Genomic DNA, 22,290 nt, shown 5'->3' with positions numbered 1-22,290 from the left:
TGTGCTAACTTTCGGTGGGAGAATCATGGGCTACATCGGTGTGCATCAGCTAACCATACGTTGTAAAGTTCACCGTACTGTTATTGTGAAATATCATTATGCTCCAAAAGGACATAGAATAGTGAACAAGGCCCACAGCTAGCTTTTTGGTCCTCGTTTTTGGAGGTCGACTGAGATTAATTATACTCTGCGACCTGAAATAGGTCACATAAAAAACGTTCTATAATATGATGTATCCTTGTAACCTACAATGAAATATTTTTTGGAAAATGAATCCGTAGTAAGTAAGTTTATAGTTTTGGTCCTCTGGTTGTCCAATTGTCCTTTACCGCCAGACGGGTGTGGTAAGCAGATTGTCAAATTGTCCTTTACCGCCAGACGGGTGTGGTAAGCAGATTGACCAATTGTCCTTTACCGCCAGGCGGGTGTGGTAAGCAGATTGACCAATTGTCCTTCACCGCCAGACGGGTGTGGTGAGCAGATTGACCAATTGTCCTTTACCGCAAGACGGGTGTGGTAAGCAGATTGTCCAATTGTCTTTCACCGCGAGAAGGGTTTGGTAGGTAGGTTGCCCAATTCACTCGGTCTTTTACCACGAGATTGGTGTAGTGAACAAATTGTCCTACACCACCGTTCCGGACGAGAGTAGTTAGCACTGATAGTCCGATTGTCTTTCACCATAAGACAACTGGAAAAAGTAGGTTACCTAACTGTCTTTCACCACCAAAAACCTGGGCCAAGTTGATATACATGGAGGCCGAGTTGGTAGGCATCCTGACGTAACCAGTGATTATCAATATACTCATCTCTATTTCAAATTTTTCCAAGCGGATTGTACTTGATTTTCTCAGGGTTTGTATACGAGGTAGGAGTATAGCCATAACCTGATCATACGGTGAGTTGGTAGGACGAGTTGGCGTTAGACCAAGCTGTGCCCGCACCCTACACTCAGGACGCATTGGACCGGTCTCGTCCTGGAGACCAAATTAGGATTACGCAATGGGCCGTGCAGGGAGTCTACTGCACACCTGCAGACGCCTGATGTGCGAAATAATACTTTGCAGCTCCAGCCACGGCTACTGTGGAAGTCACCACAATAAATTACAACAAATGCCGAAGGGAAGTTCTAGTTTTCCGTCGCGTGGTTAGCCTAATACCATTAGGCCCCACGGGTGGCGCTGAAGTGGCGGCCGACCGGGGCCTAATTCTTAACAATTTCATTTTTGTAAATCCTTGCCGAGAATTTTGGAAAATACGAATCTTCGGCTAGGAATAAGTTTTAGTGTTTTAACGTCGCAAATAATTTTCTTACAGTTGGTTTTTCATATAAGTTGTCTGTTTGAGTCATAAATTACACAAATTTGATTGTTAGTAGGCCTATAGACAAGCGGATTCAATTCAATTCAATAAAATATTCCATGTTTGAAAATCGCCGACCAACTTCAGCTTTCTATGTACAAGTGTGTCAAGGGCTGTGCATTTAGGATATTCAGCCGCATACTGGCGAAGCTCGCTCGAGCGATCTCGGTCGAACCCGCCGATCTAGCTACGCTAGTATCTCCTGACATAGTCGAATCGAGGGGTTTCGAGGGGGGCGGGTGATTTAGCTACGCCGGTCTAGCTACGCCGTGGTATATGCTGCATATTCAAATCGACGCATTTCAGGGGGGGGGGATCTAGTGCAATTTCCAAAACGGGCATCCTTGCCTCACTTATCCAGTCCTCACTTCGAGAGAAGGGCATCTCATCCATGTTCATTTAAAGGCTTCGTCCACAGTTACGGTGCCCTCCAGTCACCGTTGATTACTATAATAGCTATACATATATATCGAACTCGGACAACAATTTTTGTCAATTTCTTGCATCAGGCTATAATCTAATTATTGAAATAATAGGGAGGTTTCGCAATCATTATGAGCAACATATTACGAGGTACGAAGGTCTGAACGTATTATCATCATGTCCTGGGCGAATCCATTTACGGGACACTCGTAAATAGGCTTTCACACTTAGTAGTACTTGGACTAAGCGAGCTCATCAAAGACAGTCGTCGATAAAATACATCTGTCATGATGGCTACATACTTTGTATACTTCGTAAGTGTTGCAAATCCTGTCCCTCACGTTTAGAATACATACAACATGATAATTAAACAGCGCAAAAGCAACAATAAACATACACAGTGATATCCAAGTACGTGCTGCCTCTAAGACCCACATTGACTACAGAGAGTATCAAAGATATAGGAACATCTGAGACAACCCCCCCTCCCCCCGCGCATGAACCGCCCTCATATTATGGAAACGTGAGTGTTTTCAATGAGTCCGGTGTAGAAGTTTGAAATGTCCCAGGATAGAATTTCCGGGGGAGCAAAGGATTCTATTATGCTCTTTAATCTCTGACCTATTGACGGTAATGTCACCGAAAGAACTATAATACCATAATCCGACAAAATACAATAGGGTGGACGGTTTTTCCCTCGGACAATTTCTACTTCTTCACCGGTGAAACCGGATGAATCTGTACCGAATGACATAAAGCGTCTAACCATATTTCGAGTCTTACTGCTTGAAGACGGACACGAATTTTATGAAACATTCCATTGACAAGCAATATTTCCCCCTATCTGTGCATTTCCGAGCTGTAATCAAAATGATTTGCGAAATTACACATGATTGTATGTACACATATAATGGCTTTAATTAGCCGAACTATAAAATATAATCGCAACGAACTTCGGTCCAGGAACACACAGTAAAGCATGGACATTCTTTTTTGAAGTGTCGCCTGTCGCAAGTGTTGAGACAGGTAGACAGCGCCTACTAGAATAGGGGGTGAGAACTGAAGGACTCGCTCGTCCAACGAGGCAAAACCACCATTGATTTGTTAAAGACTTTCATCAGTTCATTTGTCAAAGTTTTCCCACGTCGCACCAATTACTGCGGGCAATTTTGAATCTTAGATGTTGATATGATATTCCGGACAGTCTGGCGACAAACTAGTGGAAATTAAAGTGGTCGTTGTCCGCGGATTTTTTAAGATAATCGGACAAGCTTCTCGTTGATAGGTCTGGATACTGCAACCTACGAATATTCAATGGTGGTCTTATCTCGAACTGGAATTTTACTAAGGTAAATCTAATAACACCAAACCACTTTAATAAAACCTATCTTGCCACATTCAAAACCCACCAGTTTGGCACACAAGCCATTGTTTGCAACCCAAGATCAACCATTCACAGCGACTACTTCTATTTTTTCCATGCCGTGATGAAATTCTCATTAGGAAACTCTCAATGTGAGGAGATTTGCATTGAGCAACTTCGACCAAGGACACCTAGGCCTTCAAAAATCAAAATCTCGCTGAAAATGTTTACAATAACTTGCATATGGTTCGCTGAAATGGTTGCAACGAGTGATCAAGTCGCAGTTGTTTTGTCACGTTAACCCACTCACTACATTACTAGTCATTACCCAGCCTTACCGCCATAAAATCTTTTCGATCTTCATAAAATAATTATCTTTCATAACAAATTCGCGTATCGGCCAAAATAATTCACGTTAGAATAGCCTTCTAAGGTCTCATTACGATCACGTAAAAATCGCCACTGCAGCGAATATCTTAACGGTACAAATATTGGGAAAAGATACACACATGTAGCTTAAATAAAACTGAGTTTTATGATCAGTCATTAAGACCAGCCAGTTGGCTTAAACAACGTTAAAGAGAAACTCAAAATAGTTTGAAGTCTAAAAAGACACCCAAACAATTGTCGGAAAGCTTAAACTGCACTAAAATTAAGGGTTGACCATAGATACCGCCATTTTGGTTAGAACTTGAAATCAAAAAGCAATTAGTACTTCTTCATAACATAGTGAATGCTCATTCTAAAATACCTTGGTACCGTAAAGTCAACTTTTAAATGGAAAATGCATAAGCCTCGTTCTGAGAGCGGAGTGTTTTGGACACGCAACCAAGATGCTCTACCAAAGTTCCCTCGGGTTGCACTAAAATGTGAAAACCATGCACACGTCACGTCAAAGGAATTTCACCTCACTTCAGAAGTTTGAGACTCTCAAAACACTGCTTCAAACACAAATCAGTCAAGGAAGCATCAACCACCCTAAGTTTTTTAATGAGCACTACACATATTTGCCGAGAAAAACGCTCCAAATAGCCCATTTGCGCGGATTTTAGCATCACTTGAGCGAGCCGATGCGGACTTCCTATGCGCGCTAACATAATGTAAACAACGGCGCTACCGGCGCTCCGGCCGGGCCGGCGATGGATGGAATTTGCCAAATTCGCACATATTCAAGTTATTTTCGTGGCCTATCTTTTTAAGTTTGAGGTATTTTAGAATAGAAATTGAACCCGAGGCGGAGGACCTTGGTTGAGTTACCAAGACACTCTCGGGTGGAGCTAAAATTTCGTCCAAACCCTCGCCTGTCGGCTCGGGTTTGGACTGTATTTTAGCTCCACCCTCGAGTGTCTTGGTAACTCAACCAAGGTCCTCCGCCTCGGGTTCAATTCCTTAATTTAAAACCCTGGACTGGAAGCTGTTCTCTGTAAAACAAAGAACAGACTCCAGCCCTTGAAATGAGCATTCACTATGTTTTGAAAGAGCTCTAAAGGCTTTAGGATTTGGAGTTCTCGACAATATGGCGATACCTATGGTCAACCCTTAAGGTGAAACTATATAGTCACTCTTTATTATGTTAATGTATTAGGAACACCGTAACTCTTTCAAACACCAAAAAATCGGACCAGATAATGGCAGATATGAAAGAGACTGTCGGGTGATTTTATCTAAAACGCTATATGTACTGCACATGTACACAAAACATTTCTGCACAAAATTGAAGTAAAAGCACTTGCTTGTCTATATAACATATTGTTCGGTGGCAACGCAAACAATTATGTTCTCCGAGTAACACTTTTATCAGTTTGTGGATATTTTGGATGAATTCTTGTTGACTGGCAACATGGAGGCACTATACACCTTTCCAGAAATGGGGCGCTGAGTGTCCGAAATAGTGATGTCATAAGGGGAAACTAGGCCTTATGGTGGAGGGACAAAGGAGATAGTCATGGTTGACCAACACAGTTGAATGCCTTTAATGACGGACAAGGGGGAAAAAGTTAGTTCCAATGCAAGCCACCAATTTCGGGAAGCATGTATAGCATCACCCTAACGAGTATTCAATCTATATCCATCCACAAGTTTGCAGTCATTCTGTAATGAGAGTCGTTACAAGCGTACACAAAACCGAAATCACTTGATCATTTAAAATTTGTGACAGGCCCTACCAGGCTTCACACTCTTAAATGTTACTCACAAAATATAGGAAATAATGAATGTGACTCTCTTGTTATATAATGTTATGATAGTAATAGACTGGCTTCAAACAGCTTGCAATCTCTAGGCCTTCTGCCTTCTACCATATGATATTGTGACACATATAATTATATAAAGTTACACCGCACATAATTACAATATAAGTCGATACAAGTTTATACATGTCAATACATGACAATACAATTTATACAAGTCTATACATAGTGGAATCAAGGTTATAGTAGCTACCCTACCTCATACAATTACAATATCAATACAAGTTAACATGTCAATACAAGATATACCAGTCCATACCTTTGTTCACCCATGCAGTCAGCATATCAAAGGGTGTAAGTAACTCATAAGTATTATGAAAGGAATTGAGTGCAACATCCAACTTCCTATGTCATAATACCGATTTGAGAGTGTCTGGATATGTAAGCCAAGCCCCCTGTAGATATTATGCGCATTGTCGTTGGATGCCATCCAACATTCAACTCAATCGGGATGAACAATGCCAATGTGTCTTCTTTGTATCAATTTCGTAGTTGCAAGTAGAAAATACATTGTAAAACTTCAGAAATCATCGAAAATTAGGGGGGGGGCATTTTTACCAAAATCTGAAAGTCCTGCTACTTTTTTTCAGAAGTGGTGAACATTTGGTATATCATCTCCGTGATGTGTCCCCAACCTCGGAAAGTCTACAGTTTTGCAATTGCATATCTGAATAGCGGAGAGGTGTAAGAGGTGGAGGGGGTCTGAATAATTTCAGAAGTTTTCTAAAATTTTACGGTCGGGCTTGTTTTCCTTTGTACACCACACGATCTTTCACCATTCTCTCTCTCGAAGTCAACATAGCAGCTGTTTTGAGCCCGGTGTCATTTCAAGAACAGATTCCCTACCACTTGGCTTTGAAGGTCCTGACGCACTTGAGGCTTTCGATGTCGAACCAAAGTCCGAGATATCCTGCCAGAGACTCGCTTCCGACCGCTGCGCCTGTCGCGTCGGCCCAACTCGCACACATGCACTCTCGTGGTTTGAACCGGCCGGGCCAGGGCAGGCCAGGGAACAACCATAGATGTGGTTACACCGAAGAATCCGTATCGCATACAAAGTGTTCATCGGGGTGAAGATTACTGGAAATAAACGTACTGATATCAGGCACATTGTACTTCTGAAAGCGATTAATCAACACAGGCAGGTTGTATATTTATTGTGTATGAAGTGGTTTCACGTGACGCCATCACCTTGCATGCTTGAGGGATAGACAAAAGAAAGAAAGCCCCAAAAACCATGACAGTATTTGATTTAATTAAGTCAGGCACGACAAATCATTGTCCAGCCCTCCAAGAATCTATTCGGTGGATGGTAGGCCAATACGAGAGATATTGTAGTTAGATAGTTCATTCAATACCAAGTGTATATATGCATTTTTGAACCAAGAGGGGAATTGGTCACTGTAATCAAAGACAATGAAAGAATTATTTCTACCGGCTGTGCTATAATCTAGTATGGTCTTTACATCCTAAAAAGGACTTGCTGTAATTAGCGTTATTTACGCAATGGAACTCACAAACGAAACTATGATATCAAGCATGGACATTTAGGTTAAGGTCGTAAAAAAATTAAGCATGTCTTGAACATAATATAACGTCATCAAAAAGTTTAGATATAAATTGTAATGAATTCTAGATGATCTATCATCAGGAAATTCTCTTTTCTGATATCCGACATCTCGGAATATACAATGTACGCGAAGATGAGTGAATTATTAATTTTAAAGCTAATTGTCTTCATTGGGATTGACCAAGAGAGTTACCTTGCTGGCTATTCTAATCTGACGATGTAACAACCTATGTCAGGCTCGTCATCAGCGGCTTCAATGCTTGGCCCATCTTCCCTCGCATCATCACCATGGTTCTCTCCACCACGCTCCAGGCGGGACATCCTACCAACGGTTGCCGTCATCAGCTTGGCGACTTGATGAGACTTGGCTATGTTGAGTTTCAAACCTTCAGCAGATTGACGCTTGGCTGCCAGTAGAACGGTAGGTTGCCCTTGCCAAGGTACTCCTCAAGTTGGCTGTAGATGATGTAGACCATCTCTGGCAGGCTCCTGTTTGTCTCAAGGAAGTCGTCTATGTTATGGAGGAAGACTGTCTTCAGGAGGTAACTTGTAAGGAAGTGAATGACGAAATGTATGACGCCGTCGGTGTCTCTAATCACAACGCCACATGCCATAGGCGACCTCAGACACTTTGCTGTGATGTATGCGTCTTTGATTCTTGGATCCAAAGGTGCGATTGTGACAGGTTCTAGATGAGAGAAGGAGATCCGCAACATTCTTTCTCTGTCTTCCTCGGGTAGCAACCGTCCGTACTCACTGTCCTTGTGTGGCGGTTTGAGGACCAGCCTGTACCCACTCTTCTTCAAGGTGTCCTCGTCCATTCGCCAGGTCTTCTTGATAGCATCGTCTGGCCAATCATCAACATGAAATATCGGTACTATATCCACAGAGATAAGGAGACTGGATGATATATGTTCAAGCCTTCTGATAGTTACAGGAATACTGGCCCATCCTCTTCTAGCATCAGCTTGAGATAAGGTGTATCCAGTCCGTTGATAAGCACAAACGTCCGCCGTTACCTCACTTTCAGATTCTCCTTTCTGTAGTGCATAATCTGACCAATCATCTTGCCAATCATCGGGCCAATCATTTACAGGTAAGGTTGTTACTATATGATCTGAGACAATGCGTTTTGAAGGTTTATCATCGGGCCATCTGATAGTCACAGGAACACTGGCACTGCCTCCTCCAGCAACTGCCTGCAAAAGGATTTCTCCGCTTTTTTTAGACTCTTGGGCTTTTGCGCTAGATTCTAGGTTTTGGCTTTCATACTCATGGAGTGATTTACTTGATAAAAACCTCTTCTTAATTTGTCTAGCTTGCATATACTTATATCCATGTAAGGTGTCAACCATTTCGTTTCGAGAGAGAGGATTTGCATTTACCAATCTAAGGAAGTCCATTTCATCAGGCAGCTGAACCTTCGTGCCCTCAGCCGAACTTCCGCATAGCTCTAAGCCCTCAACAACCTCCTTCTCCCTTACAAACCTCATGATAGTTTCCGAAACACCACCCTCGATAATATTCACGCTGCCTAGTCCCAGTACACCAGATAATTCTGAAAGTTTGTATCCATACGCGGGTGTAGCATATTGCTCATTTAATCGCGACATGACGAAAGAGAGACTTTGTTCGGAGGAATGTCCTAATCGGTTGCTTGCTTGATAATTAAGTTTTGATTGAAAGGGGAAGCATTCATAAGCCTTCAATCCATTAAAGTTGAGTCGTTTGCAGTCAAGCCCAGCGATGATAAGATATTGATAGATATCTAGGCAACCGGACTCAGCTGCTAGATGAAGCAGTCCTTTTCCATTTACACTGCAGTTCATGTCAGCTCCAAGCTGATGAAGTTGTCTAACTGTCCGAAAATGACCACCTGAAACTGCCTTGGCAATAGGCGACCACCCACTGGCATTGGGCAAATCTAATAACTTCCGTGCATCCCTGCTTCCCAAGTATTTCACGATATCGGCATGGCCACACGAAGCAGCAGAATATATAATACTCTCTGACGAAGGGTGTGTATCTGCTCCACTCCTTATTAGGAATTGGACCACTGAGAAATGACCCTTTATGATTGCATTTTGAAGTGGGGTGTTTCCTTTCGAGTCACGGATTTCTAATGACATCCCGCGTCTCAAAAGATATTCAACGACCCGTCGTTGACCAAACGTTGCACCGATATTTAATATCGATCCATAACGAAAATTGCTGGAACAAGCACCTTCTTTCAACAAAACGTCTAAAATGTCAACATATCCCAATTTAGCTGCGATAACTATCGGAGTGTCGATTTGAAAGTAACTGCCTTCAATGATTGCATCCGCTTTAATCAATAGATCCACTATATCCTTATGTCCTTCACCCAAGGCGATGGCGATTGGAGTATTCCCGCCATTGTCTACACATTCTATATCCGCCCCCGCTTTAATCAATAGATCCACCACCTCTTTGTGTCCTAAAATCGAGGCGATGATAATTGGAGTATTCCCGCCATTTTCTTTACATTCTATATCCGCCCCCGCTTTAATCAATAGATCCACTACCTCTCGGTGTCCTTTTATCGAGGCGATGATAATTGGAGTACTCCCGCTATTGTTATTACATTCAATATCCGCCCCCGCTTTAATCAATAGATCCACCACCTCTTGGTGTCCATTAGTCGAGGCGATGATAATTGGAATATTCCCGTGATTGTCTTTATATTCTATATCCGCCCCCGCTTTAATCAATAGATCCACCACCTCTTGGTGTCCATTAGCCGAGGCGATGATAATTGGAGTATTCCCGCCATTGTCTTTACATTCTATATCCGCCCCCGCTTTAATCAATAGATCCACCACCTCTTGGTGTCCATTAGTCGAGGCGATGATAATTGGAGTATTCCCGCCATTGTTATTACATTCTATATTCGCCCCCGCGTTAATCAATAGATCCACCACCTCTTGGTGTCCATTAATCGAGGCGATGATAATTGGAATATTCCCGCAATTGTCTTTATATTCTATATCCGCCCCCGCTTTAATCAATAGATCCACCACCTCTTTGTGTCCATTAGTCGAGGCGATGATAATTGGAGTATTTCCGCCATTGTCTTTACATTCTATATTCGCCCCCGCTTTAATCAATAGATTCACCACCTCTTTTTGTCCTAAAATCGAGGCGATGATAATTGGAGTATTCCCGCCATTTTCTTTACATTCTATATCCGCCCCCGCTTTAATCAATAGATCCACCACCTCTTGGTGTCCTCTTATCGAGGCGATGATGATTGGAGTACATCCGCCATTGTCTTTACATTCTATATTCGCCCCCGCTTTAATCAATAGATCCACCACCTCTTTGTGTCCTTTAATAGAAACACACCCTATAGGAGTTCTTCCCTCATCGTTGGTATGTTCTATATTCGCTCCCGCTTTAATCAATAGATCCACCACCTCTTGGTGTCCATTAATCGAGGCGATGATAATTGGAGTATTCCCGCCATTGTATTTACATTCTATATTCGCCCCCGCTTTAATCAATAGATCCACCACCTCTTTGTGTCCTTTAATAGAAACACACCCTATAGGAGTTCTTCCCTCATCGTTGGTATGTTCTATATTCGCTCCCGCTTTAATCAATATAACCACCACCTCTTGGTGTCCATTAATCGAGGCGATGATAATTGGAGTATTCCCGCCATTGTATTTACATTCTATATTCGCCCCCGCTTTCATCAATAGATCCACTACCTCTTTGTCTCCTATAATCGAGGCGATGATTAGGGAATCCATGTAATTTTTGCATTTTATATGTACTCCAGTTCACAGAATGACAGGACGAATCTGATTAGCCAAAAATAACCGAATGCTGCTGCATCGAACGGAGCAAGTTGTGGCCGTGTGGCTGGCATCATGGACTGTTCTTGGGAGCTGGAAATCAAACATTTTCACAATACAGTGCGTATCAAAAAAAGGTAATCGAAATTCATGGAGTTAATATGCCAATACTATTTAGTTTAACAATGTGGTTTACATGTGGTTTACTAATGAAGAGGAGATACTCAGCTTTCCAATAATACAATTCTTGCATTAATTGCAGTTTCACATGACCGGGTAAATTGTAATTGAAAATGACGAGCTCAAATCTAAAAATGTCCAAGTTTGGTGAATTGAAATAAACGATTACAAACTGATCGCACACTATGTCACTTTTTCCTTTGGGGATACATGAAAAACAAGGTGTTTGCGACTCCACCCCGTGATCATAATGACTCGGAGGGCCGAATTCAACACGAAGTGGATGTTTTACGCGGGAATCCAGCAGTGATCAGACAAGCAGTTCAGGACATGCTCTATCGCTGTGAACTTTGTGTTGCAAGAGGCGGAGGGTATGTTGAAAGTGTGGGTGCATAAAATACAAGTTTAGAAGATCTCTGAATAAAGCCAAATAATTCATGAGAAAATCGTGTTTGTTTTAATCTTTTTAAGTTGGTAAATGTACAATTTGAACGTATTCATTCAACTTGCACTGATTACACAAACTTGGAAATTTTTCGATTTGAACTCGTCTTTTTCAATTACAATTTACTCGGTCATGCGAGACCGTAATAATGCAAGAATTGCATCAATGGAAATCTGAGGATCTCCTCTTTATTAGTAGACCATATGTAGCTTCTGAAACTAAATAGCCTTGGAATATTAACCCCTTGACTTTGGATTACCTTTTGTTGATACGCACTGTATAATGCAGTCCATTTTCGCAGTTGAAGCATCTTTATATGCAGAGAATTGCGATGATATAATATGTTGCCACCTGCTAACGACGTGTACAAAATCATCAACTAGACGCATAAAATATTACATGGAAGGGCACCAGTTTACCTTGAACAGCTGGTTAAATGTCTGGATTGCCCTTGTACAACGCGTTCGATGGACGAATGTTCTTCGAAATTGGCCGTAAAACGAACAAAGACACTTTACGGGGATCGCAGTTTCTCAGCGTCCTCGGCACGGCTGTGGAATAAGTTGCCGACGGAACTAACTGCGATTGACAATCAGGACTCATTTAGGAAGCGCTTGAAGTGTTGGCTGTTCGAGAGGCATTATCAGTGGCGATGAGTGGAAATCAACAAATAGCGCTTAAACAGCAATGCGTTCTGAGTAGCGCTATACAAATACTAGACATTATTATATATTATTATAACGACAGTCCAACAAGTCCAACAAGTCCAATTAATTTGATATAATCCTGCAAAAAACGGAGAGTTAAAAGAATCTCTCGTCCACGAGAAAAAATAGTAACAGCTCCACAAACGAGCGATTTAGATTGGTGAAAGCCGCGATTTAAAGCACATGCGACGGTTATCACTTGTTGGGTCAGTGCTTTACCAGGCGATTACAAGTTTGCCTGCAATGAAAGACGATATCTTAATGTCGCACAGATCAAGATAAGAAATTAAGACCGCTGTCTCGAAAATGAGGCCCAGTGTATAATCGTTTGTCTTAATGAACTATTTCACGCAGAAGCAGTGAGATAAGTCCAACCTTGGAAGAGTCAAGGCTAATCAAATTACAAAAGCCCCCTATATTCAAAACTGAGTGTTACCTCACCAATAGCTTGTTTTAAAAATTGTCGTCTTTAATCAATGCTTGGTATTATATAATACATATAAATCAATGCTGCGTTACAGTCGAATGTGTTTGAATCAGTTATATCATACTGTTTTAGTGTCAACCAATCGAATGAAGTCCCTAAGGAATGAAGGCTTTTACAATGAAAAAATTGATGAACTCTACCGAAGCCACTTCATATCATGCAGTCACGTCACGGGCGTACCAGACGCCTCAATGCCAATGCTAGCACTTCCGTATACCAGTTACGTAGGAGCTGGGCATGGGAGGGCAGGTCGGAAAGAAAAACGGTCCGGAACTCCGAAGTAAAATTTGAGCAACAACAGTGCGTTTCTACACTGAGGAGGCACACAGAAATGCTCAGGTTGTTGCAGTCGTTCGGCACTTTGTAATTATTACTTTTCTTTTCCAGTCTACTTCAGCAACCTCGGCCTCATCGTTCGTATCTCACATGCTTATATGCATGCCTTGATGGACGGTAATCAGAAGTGCCGATGCCATTTTATGACTGAGAGCGCGCGATATGAAACGAAACATTGCTAAATAGCACTCCGCGAAGATACTATTTATAGCTCACAAGGTCATTTGCATAAGATATTGATGACGTTTTAGTCACGTGACAGTCGGACATCGACACTTATTTCTACGCATTTGAGCTTATTTCAAAGTCAATTATCTTTGACCCTGCATTGTTTTTCGCATGAATGATACCATAGAGTCAGAGAGAGAAATATTCAGAACAATTATGTAGTATTTCCAACACTCGGACATGTGCCAGATTGAATCTAACTGCCCTAGTTACAAAGCCTGAATCCATTACGAAACCGCATGTTTGTCCGACATTGCCTGTAATTCAGCGATGGGGAAATAGAGGGCAGCAGCTGCAGTGACCTCATCATCGCGGAATGCTATTGTTCAAGCTATCTTTATGCTTCTTCTACGATACAGTGCCAACCATGATAATCACCCATGAATGAGATGTACGTACCACGGTCTAATTAAAGCCGGTGTAACATCTGTGGTTGTTTCCCATGTGTCAGTGTTTCCAAACAATAGGCAGCTAGAGAGACCAAGACTTTTCAATAGGGGGATACACAGAAAAACTTGTCAATCTATTTTTGAGCGTTCCCAAACAATGAGGGGAAACACTCAAAAACAGAAACACTCAAAAACATTACACCGGGACGCACCCGCTGAAAATCACGGGAATTAGTTGTTAATGAGGTCGATCACTTGCTTACGACCACAATGGCCTTCAAAAGCGTTGAAATAAACATTAGCTTGTTTACAGGTATGTCCTTGCTAACCAACCCAACCCCTTCTATCCCAAAACCGACCCGTGTGACCAGAATCCCGGCGAATACATGGTCTAGGCCTCGGTGGGCAGAAAATGCATGCTGCATACCGTCTGCAGACTGGGGGTTTTCTCATGAGTCAACAGAATCTAAGGTCTGGAATTAGGGGACCATATCAGCAGTTCCTTTCAGCCAACTTCTGTATCAAAATTTAGATCTGGAATTAGGGGACCATCTCAACAGTTGCCATGTGATTTTCACACTAAAAAATAAGAGGCCATTTCAGGTATATGCCAAACGGTAGAACAAAGATTATCTAGGCCGTTGTGCAAACAGGCTTTGCGATACACCACGATTTGGGGTGTAGGCCTAAATTCCTTTAACTGTGAACCAAGTGCATCCACTGGCACGCTACATGTATGTGTGACTCGCACGGATTTAGCACGTAGGGCCTACATGATGCTTATCAGCTAGGATGTATCTTGTGACCAGGACTGTAGTAATAAACATTTGCCTGAAAACATTTTTTATCTGGCCTAACAACACCTGTTTAGAATGTCAAAGAGGCCGGTATTTTCACTTAACATCAAGAGACAGAGGAGAACTGTCAAGGTGGGTGTTTGATATACAATGGTTTTCTGTTCCCTGGGTTTCTTCATTCTGTTATCTTTAATTATATTTACCCATGTCATTCAGCACTTTTTATCATGAAATGCTGCCTTTGAAACGAACCCAACCTTGCCGGCCAATCAACCAGGCGCACGAGGCACAACAGGCCGATACAATATACATGTTCTGTATTGAGTACGTCATCTGTCATGCACACCCAAAAAAATCTTCCTGCAAGATGATTCACAGGTAATTCAAATATAAGAAAACAAACTTTGAAAAAAAGTTGGCGCAAAGCAACTACTGATATGGTCCCCTAATTCCAAACCTTAGATTCTATTGACTCATGAGAAAACCCCCAGTCTGCAGACGGTATGCAGCATGCATTTTCTGCCCGCCGGTCTAGGCCTGCTATGTATCGCTATGCACTACATAGCAATGCTTCGGAACAAGCTCGCGGAGATTTGAAATTGGTTTGGTGGAAGGGGCGATATGCGTTTTTGAAAGCGAACTTAAAATTGCCAAGCTACGACATAGTTTGTCAATGCCTATATTGTCCCTTTTATTGTTGAAATCCAGTACATGTTTGTTGACTTTAGGACAACCAATTGGATATGACTTAGCAGAAATGTATTCCTCCAAAGTTTCGGCCACGAATGTAATTGTCTGATTGGGAACAACATGTAAGGTTCTCTAAGGGGTCAGGAAAAGTAAAGAGAAAAATATTACCTTCAGATCCTATTTGAGTCCTCGTGCTCGGGGTAATCAGCATCGTTCCAGTGCCAGCAGCTGTATGAGGAGGAAGTACAGTCTTGAGTTCTTGGATTCCACCTGGAACTTTAAATAAGAAACACATTAACCACACAAATATCATATTCCAAGGTTGGTCTTTAATTCGGCTGGATCGTCCGAAGAGATCTTATTGGCATACTCAGTATCAATATCAAAATGCATCATCAATGCTAATGAGGTCGAAACTTCGCCTCACACGAACTGTCTCCGAAATCTGGTAACTACTCTTAACAACTAAAGCTACGTACGTCCACCGGAACTTTTGTTCCGTAGCCAGTAACTTTATTGGCCAAACTAGTTCCATAAAGATATTGTAGCTTAAAACCGGGTCGAGCGTTAAGGCTTCACCAAACTATGAGACAGGGACAATGTCACACCCAAGTCTGGCAAACCACAGCTGTCTCAGAGGGGCTCGGCTAATAGTTCAGGGTCTTGGGCAGGGGGCAAAATGACAATGGTACGTCCTGTTGACATAAGGATACTGAGTACAGAGCTGACAATATGAGTCAGGATGAAACAACTACTCTAAACTATCACAAAAGGCAAAAATACTTCTCATATAAATCATAAGCTTTATTCCCACCTCACAACAGTGGCAATAAATGTGGTAAAATTGTTTACAGACATGGGATGATAGTCATACAGAGATCGAATTTATACCAAATGATTGATGGCAGGGTACAAGCTCATTATCTATGTCCTCACCACCAATCAAACGAGTCAAAAAATCTAGAACTTCCTGGAGGAAAGCAACCAATTCTTCTAGTAAGTTCTATAAAGGTGCCAATCACCGCTATGTCATCAGGATAAATGTGCACACTTAGGTGCTTCATACAGAGGCATTTTGGTTTTGAGTAACTTTGTCTTTGTACTGATTATAACCTTGTTGGGAAAACCTCAACCAACCTTTGAAAATAATTATAAAATTGCTCTTACCTAAATTTGCTGTGCGTAGTAGATGTTCAGTTTCAAAGCTGTAGTGATAACCCTGACCCTTATCAAAAAGGATGGGAATGTCTCTAAGTCTAAGTTTATGGAGTAAATTTTATCATCACATGACACTGGATATAAACTGAATTTTAGAACAATGAAATGATTTGATCTGCGTTTGACATTTATACTGGACTTCCGGCCATATTCTGAAGACACAACTATTTCCATCTGCCTCGAAAAAGATATTATGAATCATAAAATTGACTTTCATTTTGATGAGTTTATGTGCACAATATAGCTATTTTGACTATAGAATAGTGTGAAGAATTATGTTCACTTATTGAATTTCATGTTACTTCATTTCGCAATTTCATCTATACTTTTATATGGTTTCGTCTTTAGTGACTTCATTTTGTAATTTCATCTAAACTGTTATTTAATCATGTCTCTTGTAGACAGCGTGTAATTCGCAGGAGCGAATTTGATTTTAAAACAACAGGAGTCTTTTATGGTGGAAATCTTTGATGATTTGGCAGATATGTATTTTGTTCATTATTCTTTATTTCTAAACACAATCATTCTCCAATTTTACTTTTACCTTCTGATATGACTTAACACAGCTTGGTCAGGATTTACATTTAAACAATGGTTTTATGATTAGTATTAATAAGCATGTTATAGATGTAGGATTAGCCACTCCAAAACATGTTACTGTTTACAATTGTTTTGCATTGTTTGTATTTCTGTCTCTAGGTAATTTATGTCGTTAGTTACATGTTTTCTTTGTGAATCTAATGTTATTGTAGAGGAATTCAGGTTTGGACTCCAGACTGGGAACACACATATTTGGACTTCCAATCTGTATTTGTAATTGTAACTGTCAATTGAATTAGAAGAAGTGAACAGAACCTACCGGACTCCAACTTATTTCTACCGCTTGTCTCTTTTCCCCCATAATATTTGTGTACTGCACATGCAGAGAATTTTTTTGTAGAATTTTTTGTGGTTCTGTTATTGTATCGAATTCTGTTCTGTTTGTAGATGAATTAAAGTTATTTAATGGCTTTCAGTCACACAATGCTGTGGGATCAAAGGAAAGGTGTTGAAACTTGTCTGTGTATTCTAGTGGCAGTGATTTAAATAGATATGTTCTCAAAGGTCATTGTTTTTTTCAAGATTTTCTGATCATATATAAGTCAGTGACTGTTCTTACAAGAACAGTGAGTAGCACATGAAGGCCCTGCAGTGTCAAAGTTAATCGAAGTCAAAATCGTTCGATGGAGATTCAGCTCGGAGAAAAAGCTGCAAATCATCCCCTCTAAAATGTCTGGAATACTAATTTCTTTCATCTTCCATCTGGTCATTTGACCACTGATGATGTCAAGGGCGAGGTATGTCCATTTCTCATTTATAGATTCCAATTCTCGGATAACGGCCCCAGTATCTATGGTGTCCTTGGTCTGTCCAAGGCAACTCCTGGTATGGTCTCTCCCCTCCACTTCTGTGGATATAGTTTCCAGTGGAACTGTCCCAGGAACTCCTGTGTCATTGGTCTGTTCAAGGCAACTCCTGGCATGGTCTCTCCCCTCCGCTTCTGTGGATTCAGTTTCGAGTGGAACTGTCCCAGGAACTTTGGTGTCCTTGGTCTGTCCAAGGCAACTCCTGGCATGGTCTCTCCCCTTCATTTCTGTGGATATAGTTTCCAGTGGAACTGTCCCAGGGACTCTGCTGTCCTTGTTCTGTCCAAGGCAACTCCTGGCATGGTCTCTCCCCTCCACTTCTGTGGATATAGTTTCCAGTGGAACTGTCCCAAGGTCTTAGTGTCCTTGGTATGTCCAAGGCAACTCCTGGCATGGTCTCTCCCCTCCGCTTCTGTGGATTCAGTTTCGAGTGGAACTGTCCCAGGAACTTTGGTGTCCTTGGTCTGTCCAAGGCAACTCCTGGCATGGTCTCTCCCCTCGGCCACTTCTGTGGATATAGTTTCCAGTGGAACTGCCCCTGTATCTATGATGTCCTTGGTCTTTCCAAGGCAATTGCTAGCATGGTCTCTACCCTCCACTTCTGTGATGGATTCATCCTCCATTGAAACAGCCAGAGGATTTGCAGCGTCCTCAATCTTTTCATGTGAGGTCCTTACATTGTCTTTCATCGTTGCTGTTTGACATTCAATATCAACACCAACATCTTTGGTTTCTTCTCCCTTTCTGCACAGTCTTCTCACAAATGCTTTCATTATGCTGGCCACTTTTGCACTCTAGGTAACATCAAATTTGAGTCCCGCCAAGACATTGTGACCTGGTGCAAAGAATGTAGGGATGAAACCCTTGTGGAGGGCGTCAGCAAGGTCCTCATACACCTTACACACCATCTCACTAAGACTCTGCTCTGACATACGGAAATCCTCAGCATTCATCAGAAACATGGACTTCAGCTTGTAACTGCTGATGTAGTCATCAACATTCTTAGGTAGACCTTCACCTTCAGCAATCATGATGCGGCACACATCTGGGTTCTTCAGACATTTGGCTGTGATATACGCATTCTTGATCCTGTTTTCTAGGCTATTGATCTATTCCATCTCAAGATGTGAAAACGATATCCGCCAGAGTTCATCTAGTTTTGTTTGCGTCAACTGCTTGGCTAGTTTGCTCTTTTCATGAGGTGGTTTAGGTACCAGGAGGTATCCCCACTTCTTGAGTTCATTGTGGTCCATCAACCAGGTGCTTTGTTTGAATTCCTCCCGCCAGTCATCGAAGTGAACACAATGCACAGCATCAACTGATACACGCAGTTGGTTTGATTCCTAATTAAGTAAAATGGGAGTACAGGCTTTTCGATTTTTGTCCTTAGCATGCCCACGGTGATATCTGCCCCCTGGTGGACAAGAGACTAAACTTGATCCAAGTTGCCATCTTTGGCCGCTTTGTGTAAAGGATACTATTCAGGTTTCTCACCAGGTGGCATTTCACCACTACTCTGAGACAAGACCACAATTGATTTTTTAAGTCTTTTAGCAGTTAAATTGTCAATGTTTGACCACGACGCATCAAATACTGCGTGGGGTTGTGAATCTGAAATTTAGATTATGTTATTCCAGACAGTCGGGCAAGTAAATGGTGAAAAATAAACTGGTAGTTGACCACGGAAATTTTTTGATAATCGACAAATTAGACAGACTTTGATATTTCCACTCTTTTCAGCCAACTGGCAGAAAAAACGCAAAACACGCCCCTATTACCCAATTAGCAAAATTCGAAATAAATTTTTTCATCAAATAATTTCTTTATATCTGTAGACTTGCCAAAGCAAATATTTTTTCAATACCTCTCCAAATATGTACTTGAGAGTTAAAAACATGCACTCGTCTAATTGATAGGCCTCGACCCTCCTACCTATGAATATTCATTAGTGGTCTTGTCTCCTCTTTTGTGAAGTTATCGCCGCGGCCATTTTGATAAAATAGAAGTTAAATATATTTATCGTTGATATGATTCAGAATTGTTTAATCCGTAAAGTGAAACTATTTGACTTGTCTGAAGAAGAAGTAGTTGTTTCGTGATTGTTTACCTTTGTCTGTGCACTGAATCTTACTTTGTATAATTTTCTGCGTTCCAAGCAAATGGTTAATGTATTACAGATTTTGATGTTCTTTTATGCAATCCTTTCTGTTATAGTGGGTTAGGGGAGACAAGACCACAATTGATTTTTTAAGCCTTTTAGCAGTTAAATTGTCAATGTTTGACCGCGACGCATCAAAGAATGCGTCAAGTAGTGAAACTGAAATTCGGATATGATATACGGGTTAGTCTTGCAAGTAACTGGTGCGATTTAAATTGGTGATTGACCACGGAAATTCTTTTTAAAATTGACAAGTTTGACACAAGTGGACATTTTTACCCATATCGTCCATTTTCACTCCAAATTTGAACCACCCCCCTATGGCCAGGTTGTCGAAATTCAAAATTATTGTTTTTACCAAACAATCTATTTATATATGTAGACTTGCAACAGCAGATATTTTTTCAATACCTCTCCAAATATGTACTTGAGAGTAAAAAACATGCACTCGTCTAATTGATAGGCCTCGACCCTCCAACCTATGAATATTCATTAGTGGTCTTGTCTCAATGAAGGTACATTTCAGGGGTTAACATTTTGAGAATTTTTTCAAACTAATGTACATGACATCCCACAACTCTCCAAAAAAGGAAAGTCATATCTGGACATTTTTGGAGAAATGAGAGACATTTCAAAGAGTGGTACACTGTGCCAAAAGCGACGAAAGAGGACAAAATCGACAAAAAGTCATGATTTTGCTGCAAAATCATAAGACCAGCCCTGGCCAGAATAAGCAAGCTATGGAGCTGAAACTTTAGGATGTGATTTAGGAATATCTTTGCTGCTTAGGGCACAACTTTCAGAATCAAGGCCTAAGTAGTTTCAAAGAAATTACAAAATGAATGGCAACACAACAAGACTTGTAAAAATGAAACCGAACTTAGACCGGGGGTAGGTTGACTCATATTTGGGTCAAATTAAGTTTTTTTTCTCATTATTTTAGCTTGTTTTGACCTTAAATCATCAGCAATACAATATTCTAAATGAATAGGAGTGATTTGAGCACATTCATATTTTTCACTAAATTGACCCAAAATGTAGTGTAAATGGAGACAAGACCACAATTGATTTTTTAAGCCTTTTAGTAGTTAAATTGTCAATGTTTGACCGCGACGCATCAAAGAATGCGTCAAGTAGTGAAACTGAAATTCGGATATGATATACGGGTTAGTCTTGCGAGTAACTGGTGCGATTTAAATTGGTGATTGACCACGGAAATTCTTTTTAAAGTTGACAAGTTTGACACAAGTGGACATTTTTACCCATATCGGCCATTTTCACTCCAAATTTGAACCCCCCCCCCCCCCCTATGGCCAGGTTGTCGAAATTCAAAATTATTTTTTTTACCAAACAATTTATTTATATCTGTAGACTTGCCACAGCAAATATTTTTTCAATACCTCTCCAAACATTTACTTGAGAGTAAAAAACATGCACTCGTCTAATTGATAGGCCTCGACCCTCCAACCTATGAATATTCATTAGTGGTCTTGTCTCAGGGTATTGTATTGGCTTGCATTAGGATGATAACCAAGAGGTCAATTTGTTAGTCCAACTCTAAACTAGAACTTTTTGAGAAAAAGAAAATAATCACTGATTGATATGTTCCTTGGTGCAGTTTTTTTCAGTTGACTTTGAAAAAATTGACTGCTTATGACGTTGTCTGATATAAGACTACTCTAAGACTCCTTTTGCAAGTTTCTATTCCAACTGGTTGTAAAAATGCACACATTTATCATGTCAGTCTTATAGCAATGTATTATGATCAATACTGGAAAGACAAATTTGCAAATGTTTTTTCTTCTTTCTAAAGAAATTTGTAGGAAAAATACTGGTCAGTTAAAATGAAATGAACCTGTGAATGTCAATGCCTTGTAAGGCCAAAATAAGTAGAAATATAATTGTTTTACCTGTTTTTGGCGTAGACTTGAAGACTGTTAAACCTTAGGTTGATAGTGATTAAAAAAATCACAACCAAAAGTCCATCACTCCGAGCTCAGAGGGGAGCAATCCTAAGTATGCATGACTTGGCCAAATGATTGGTTCCAATCACCATGACATGATAGCTTAAACAACTTGGTGCCCTGTTATTTATAGCCCTGGTTTGTTATCAGGTAATCATTCACGATTCATTCATTGATCTTTACCACTCCAACATGCCCAAACCGAGTTTCCTAGACTGATATTGAAATGTCACTCGGTCCAGGAATTCTCCATTTTGGCACCTGTTACTATTTAGATAATGATGTGCGAATGCCTGTGCCCAGATTTCTCAAGTAGACTTCACTTTCGCTGATATACTCATCACAAAATGAAACTATGCATCATGAAAGTTAAAAGTTTGGTCGAAAACCTTAGTTGTAAGGTATTTCTGACTGCTGAGTACTATTGCAATCATGCGTCATAATTGTCTTCATATACGACGTAATCGACCATTTTAAAAAGGTCCACAAAACACTTTTTT

General features: G+C 40.9%; 1 protein-coding gene across 3 annotated transcripts; it reads right to left on the bottom strand.

Moving 5' to 3' along the window:
* Positions 1 to 1,856: 1,856 nt before the first annotated feature.
* Positions 1,857 to 21,871, bottom strand: LOC135497956 (ankyrin repeat domain-containing protein 50-like). Of its 3 annotated transcripts, none has more exons than XM_064788010.1 (4): positions 21,737 to 21,871; positions 15,213 to 15,320; positions 7,158 to 10,878; positions 1,857 to 6,474 (listed from the first exon to the last, which is right to left on the bottom strand). In XM_064788010.1, the coding sequence occupies exon 3, from the start codon at positions 10,738 to 10,740 to the stop codon at positions 7,345 to 7,347; it is 3,396 nt and encodes a 1,131-aa protein (XP_064644080.1). In that variant the 5' UTR covers positions 10,741 to 10,878; positions 15,213 to 15,320; positions 21,737 to 21,871; the 3' UTR covers positions 1,857 to 6,474; positions 7,158 to 7,344. The 3 variants fall into 3 exon arrangements, with proteins under 3 accessions (XP_064644080.1, XP_064644081.1, XP_064644082.1); XM_064788011.1 differs by having other exon boundaries at positions 15,213 to 15,314; XM_064788012.1 differs by lacking the exons at positions 15,213 to 15,320; positions 21,737 to 21,871 and having other exon boundaries at positions 7,158 to 10,961.
* Between the last annotated feature and the right edge of the window lie 419 nt (positions 21,872 to 22,290).

This window comes from Lineus longissimus, chromosome 13, assembly GCF_910592395.1.
Source record: "Lineus longissimus chromosome 13, tnLinLong1.2, whole genome shotgun sequence".
Lineage (NCBI taxonomy): Eukaryota > Metazoa > Nemertea > Pilidiophora > Heteronemertea > Lineidae > Lineus > Lineus longissimus.
This window is presented reverse-complemented; position numbering and strand designations above follow the sequence as displayed.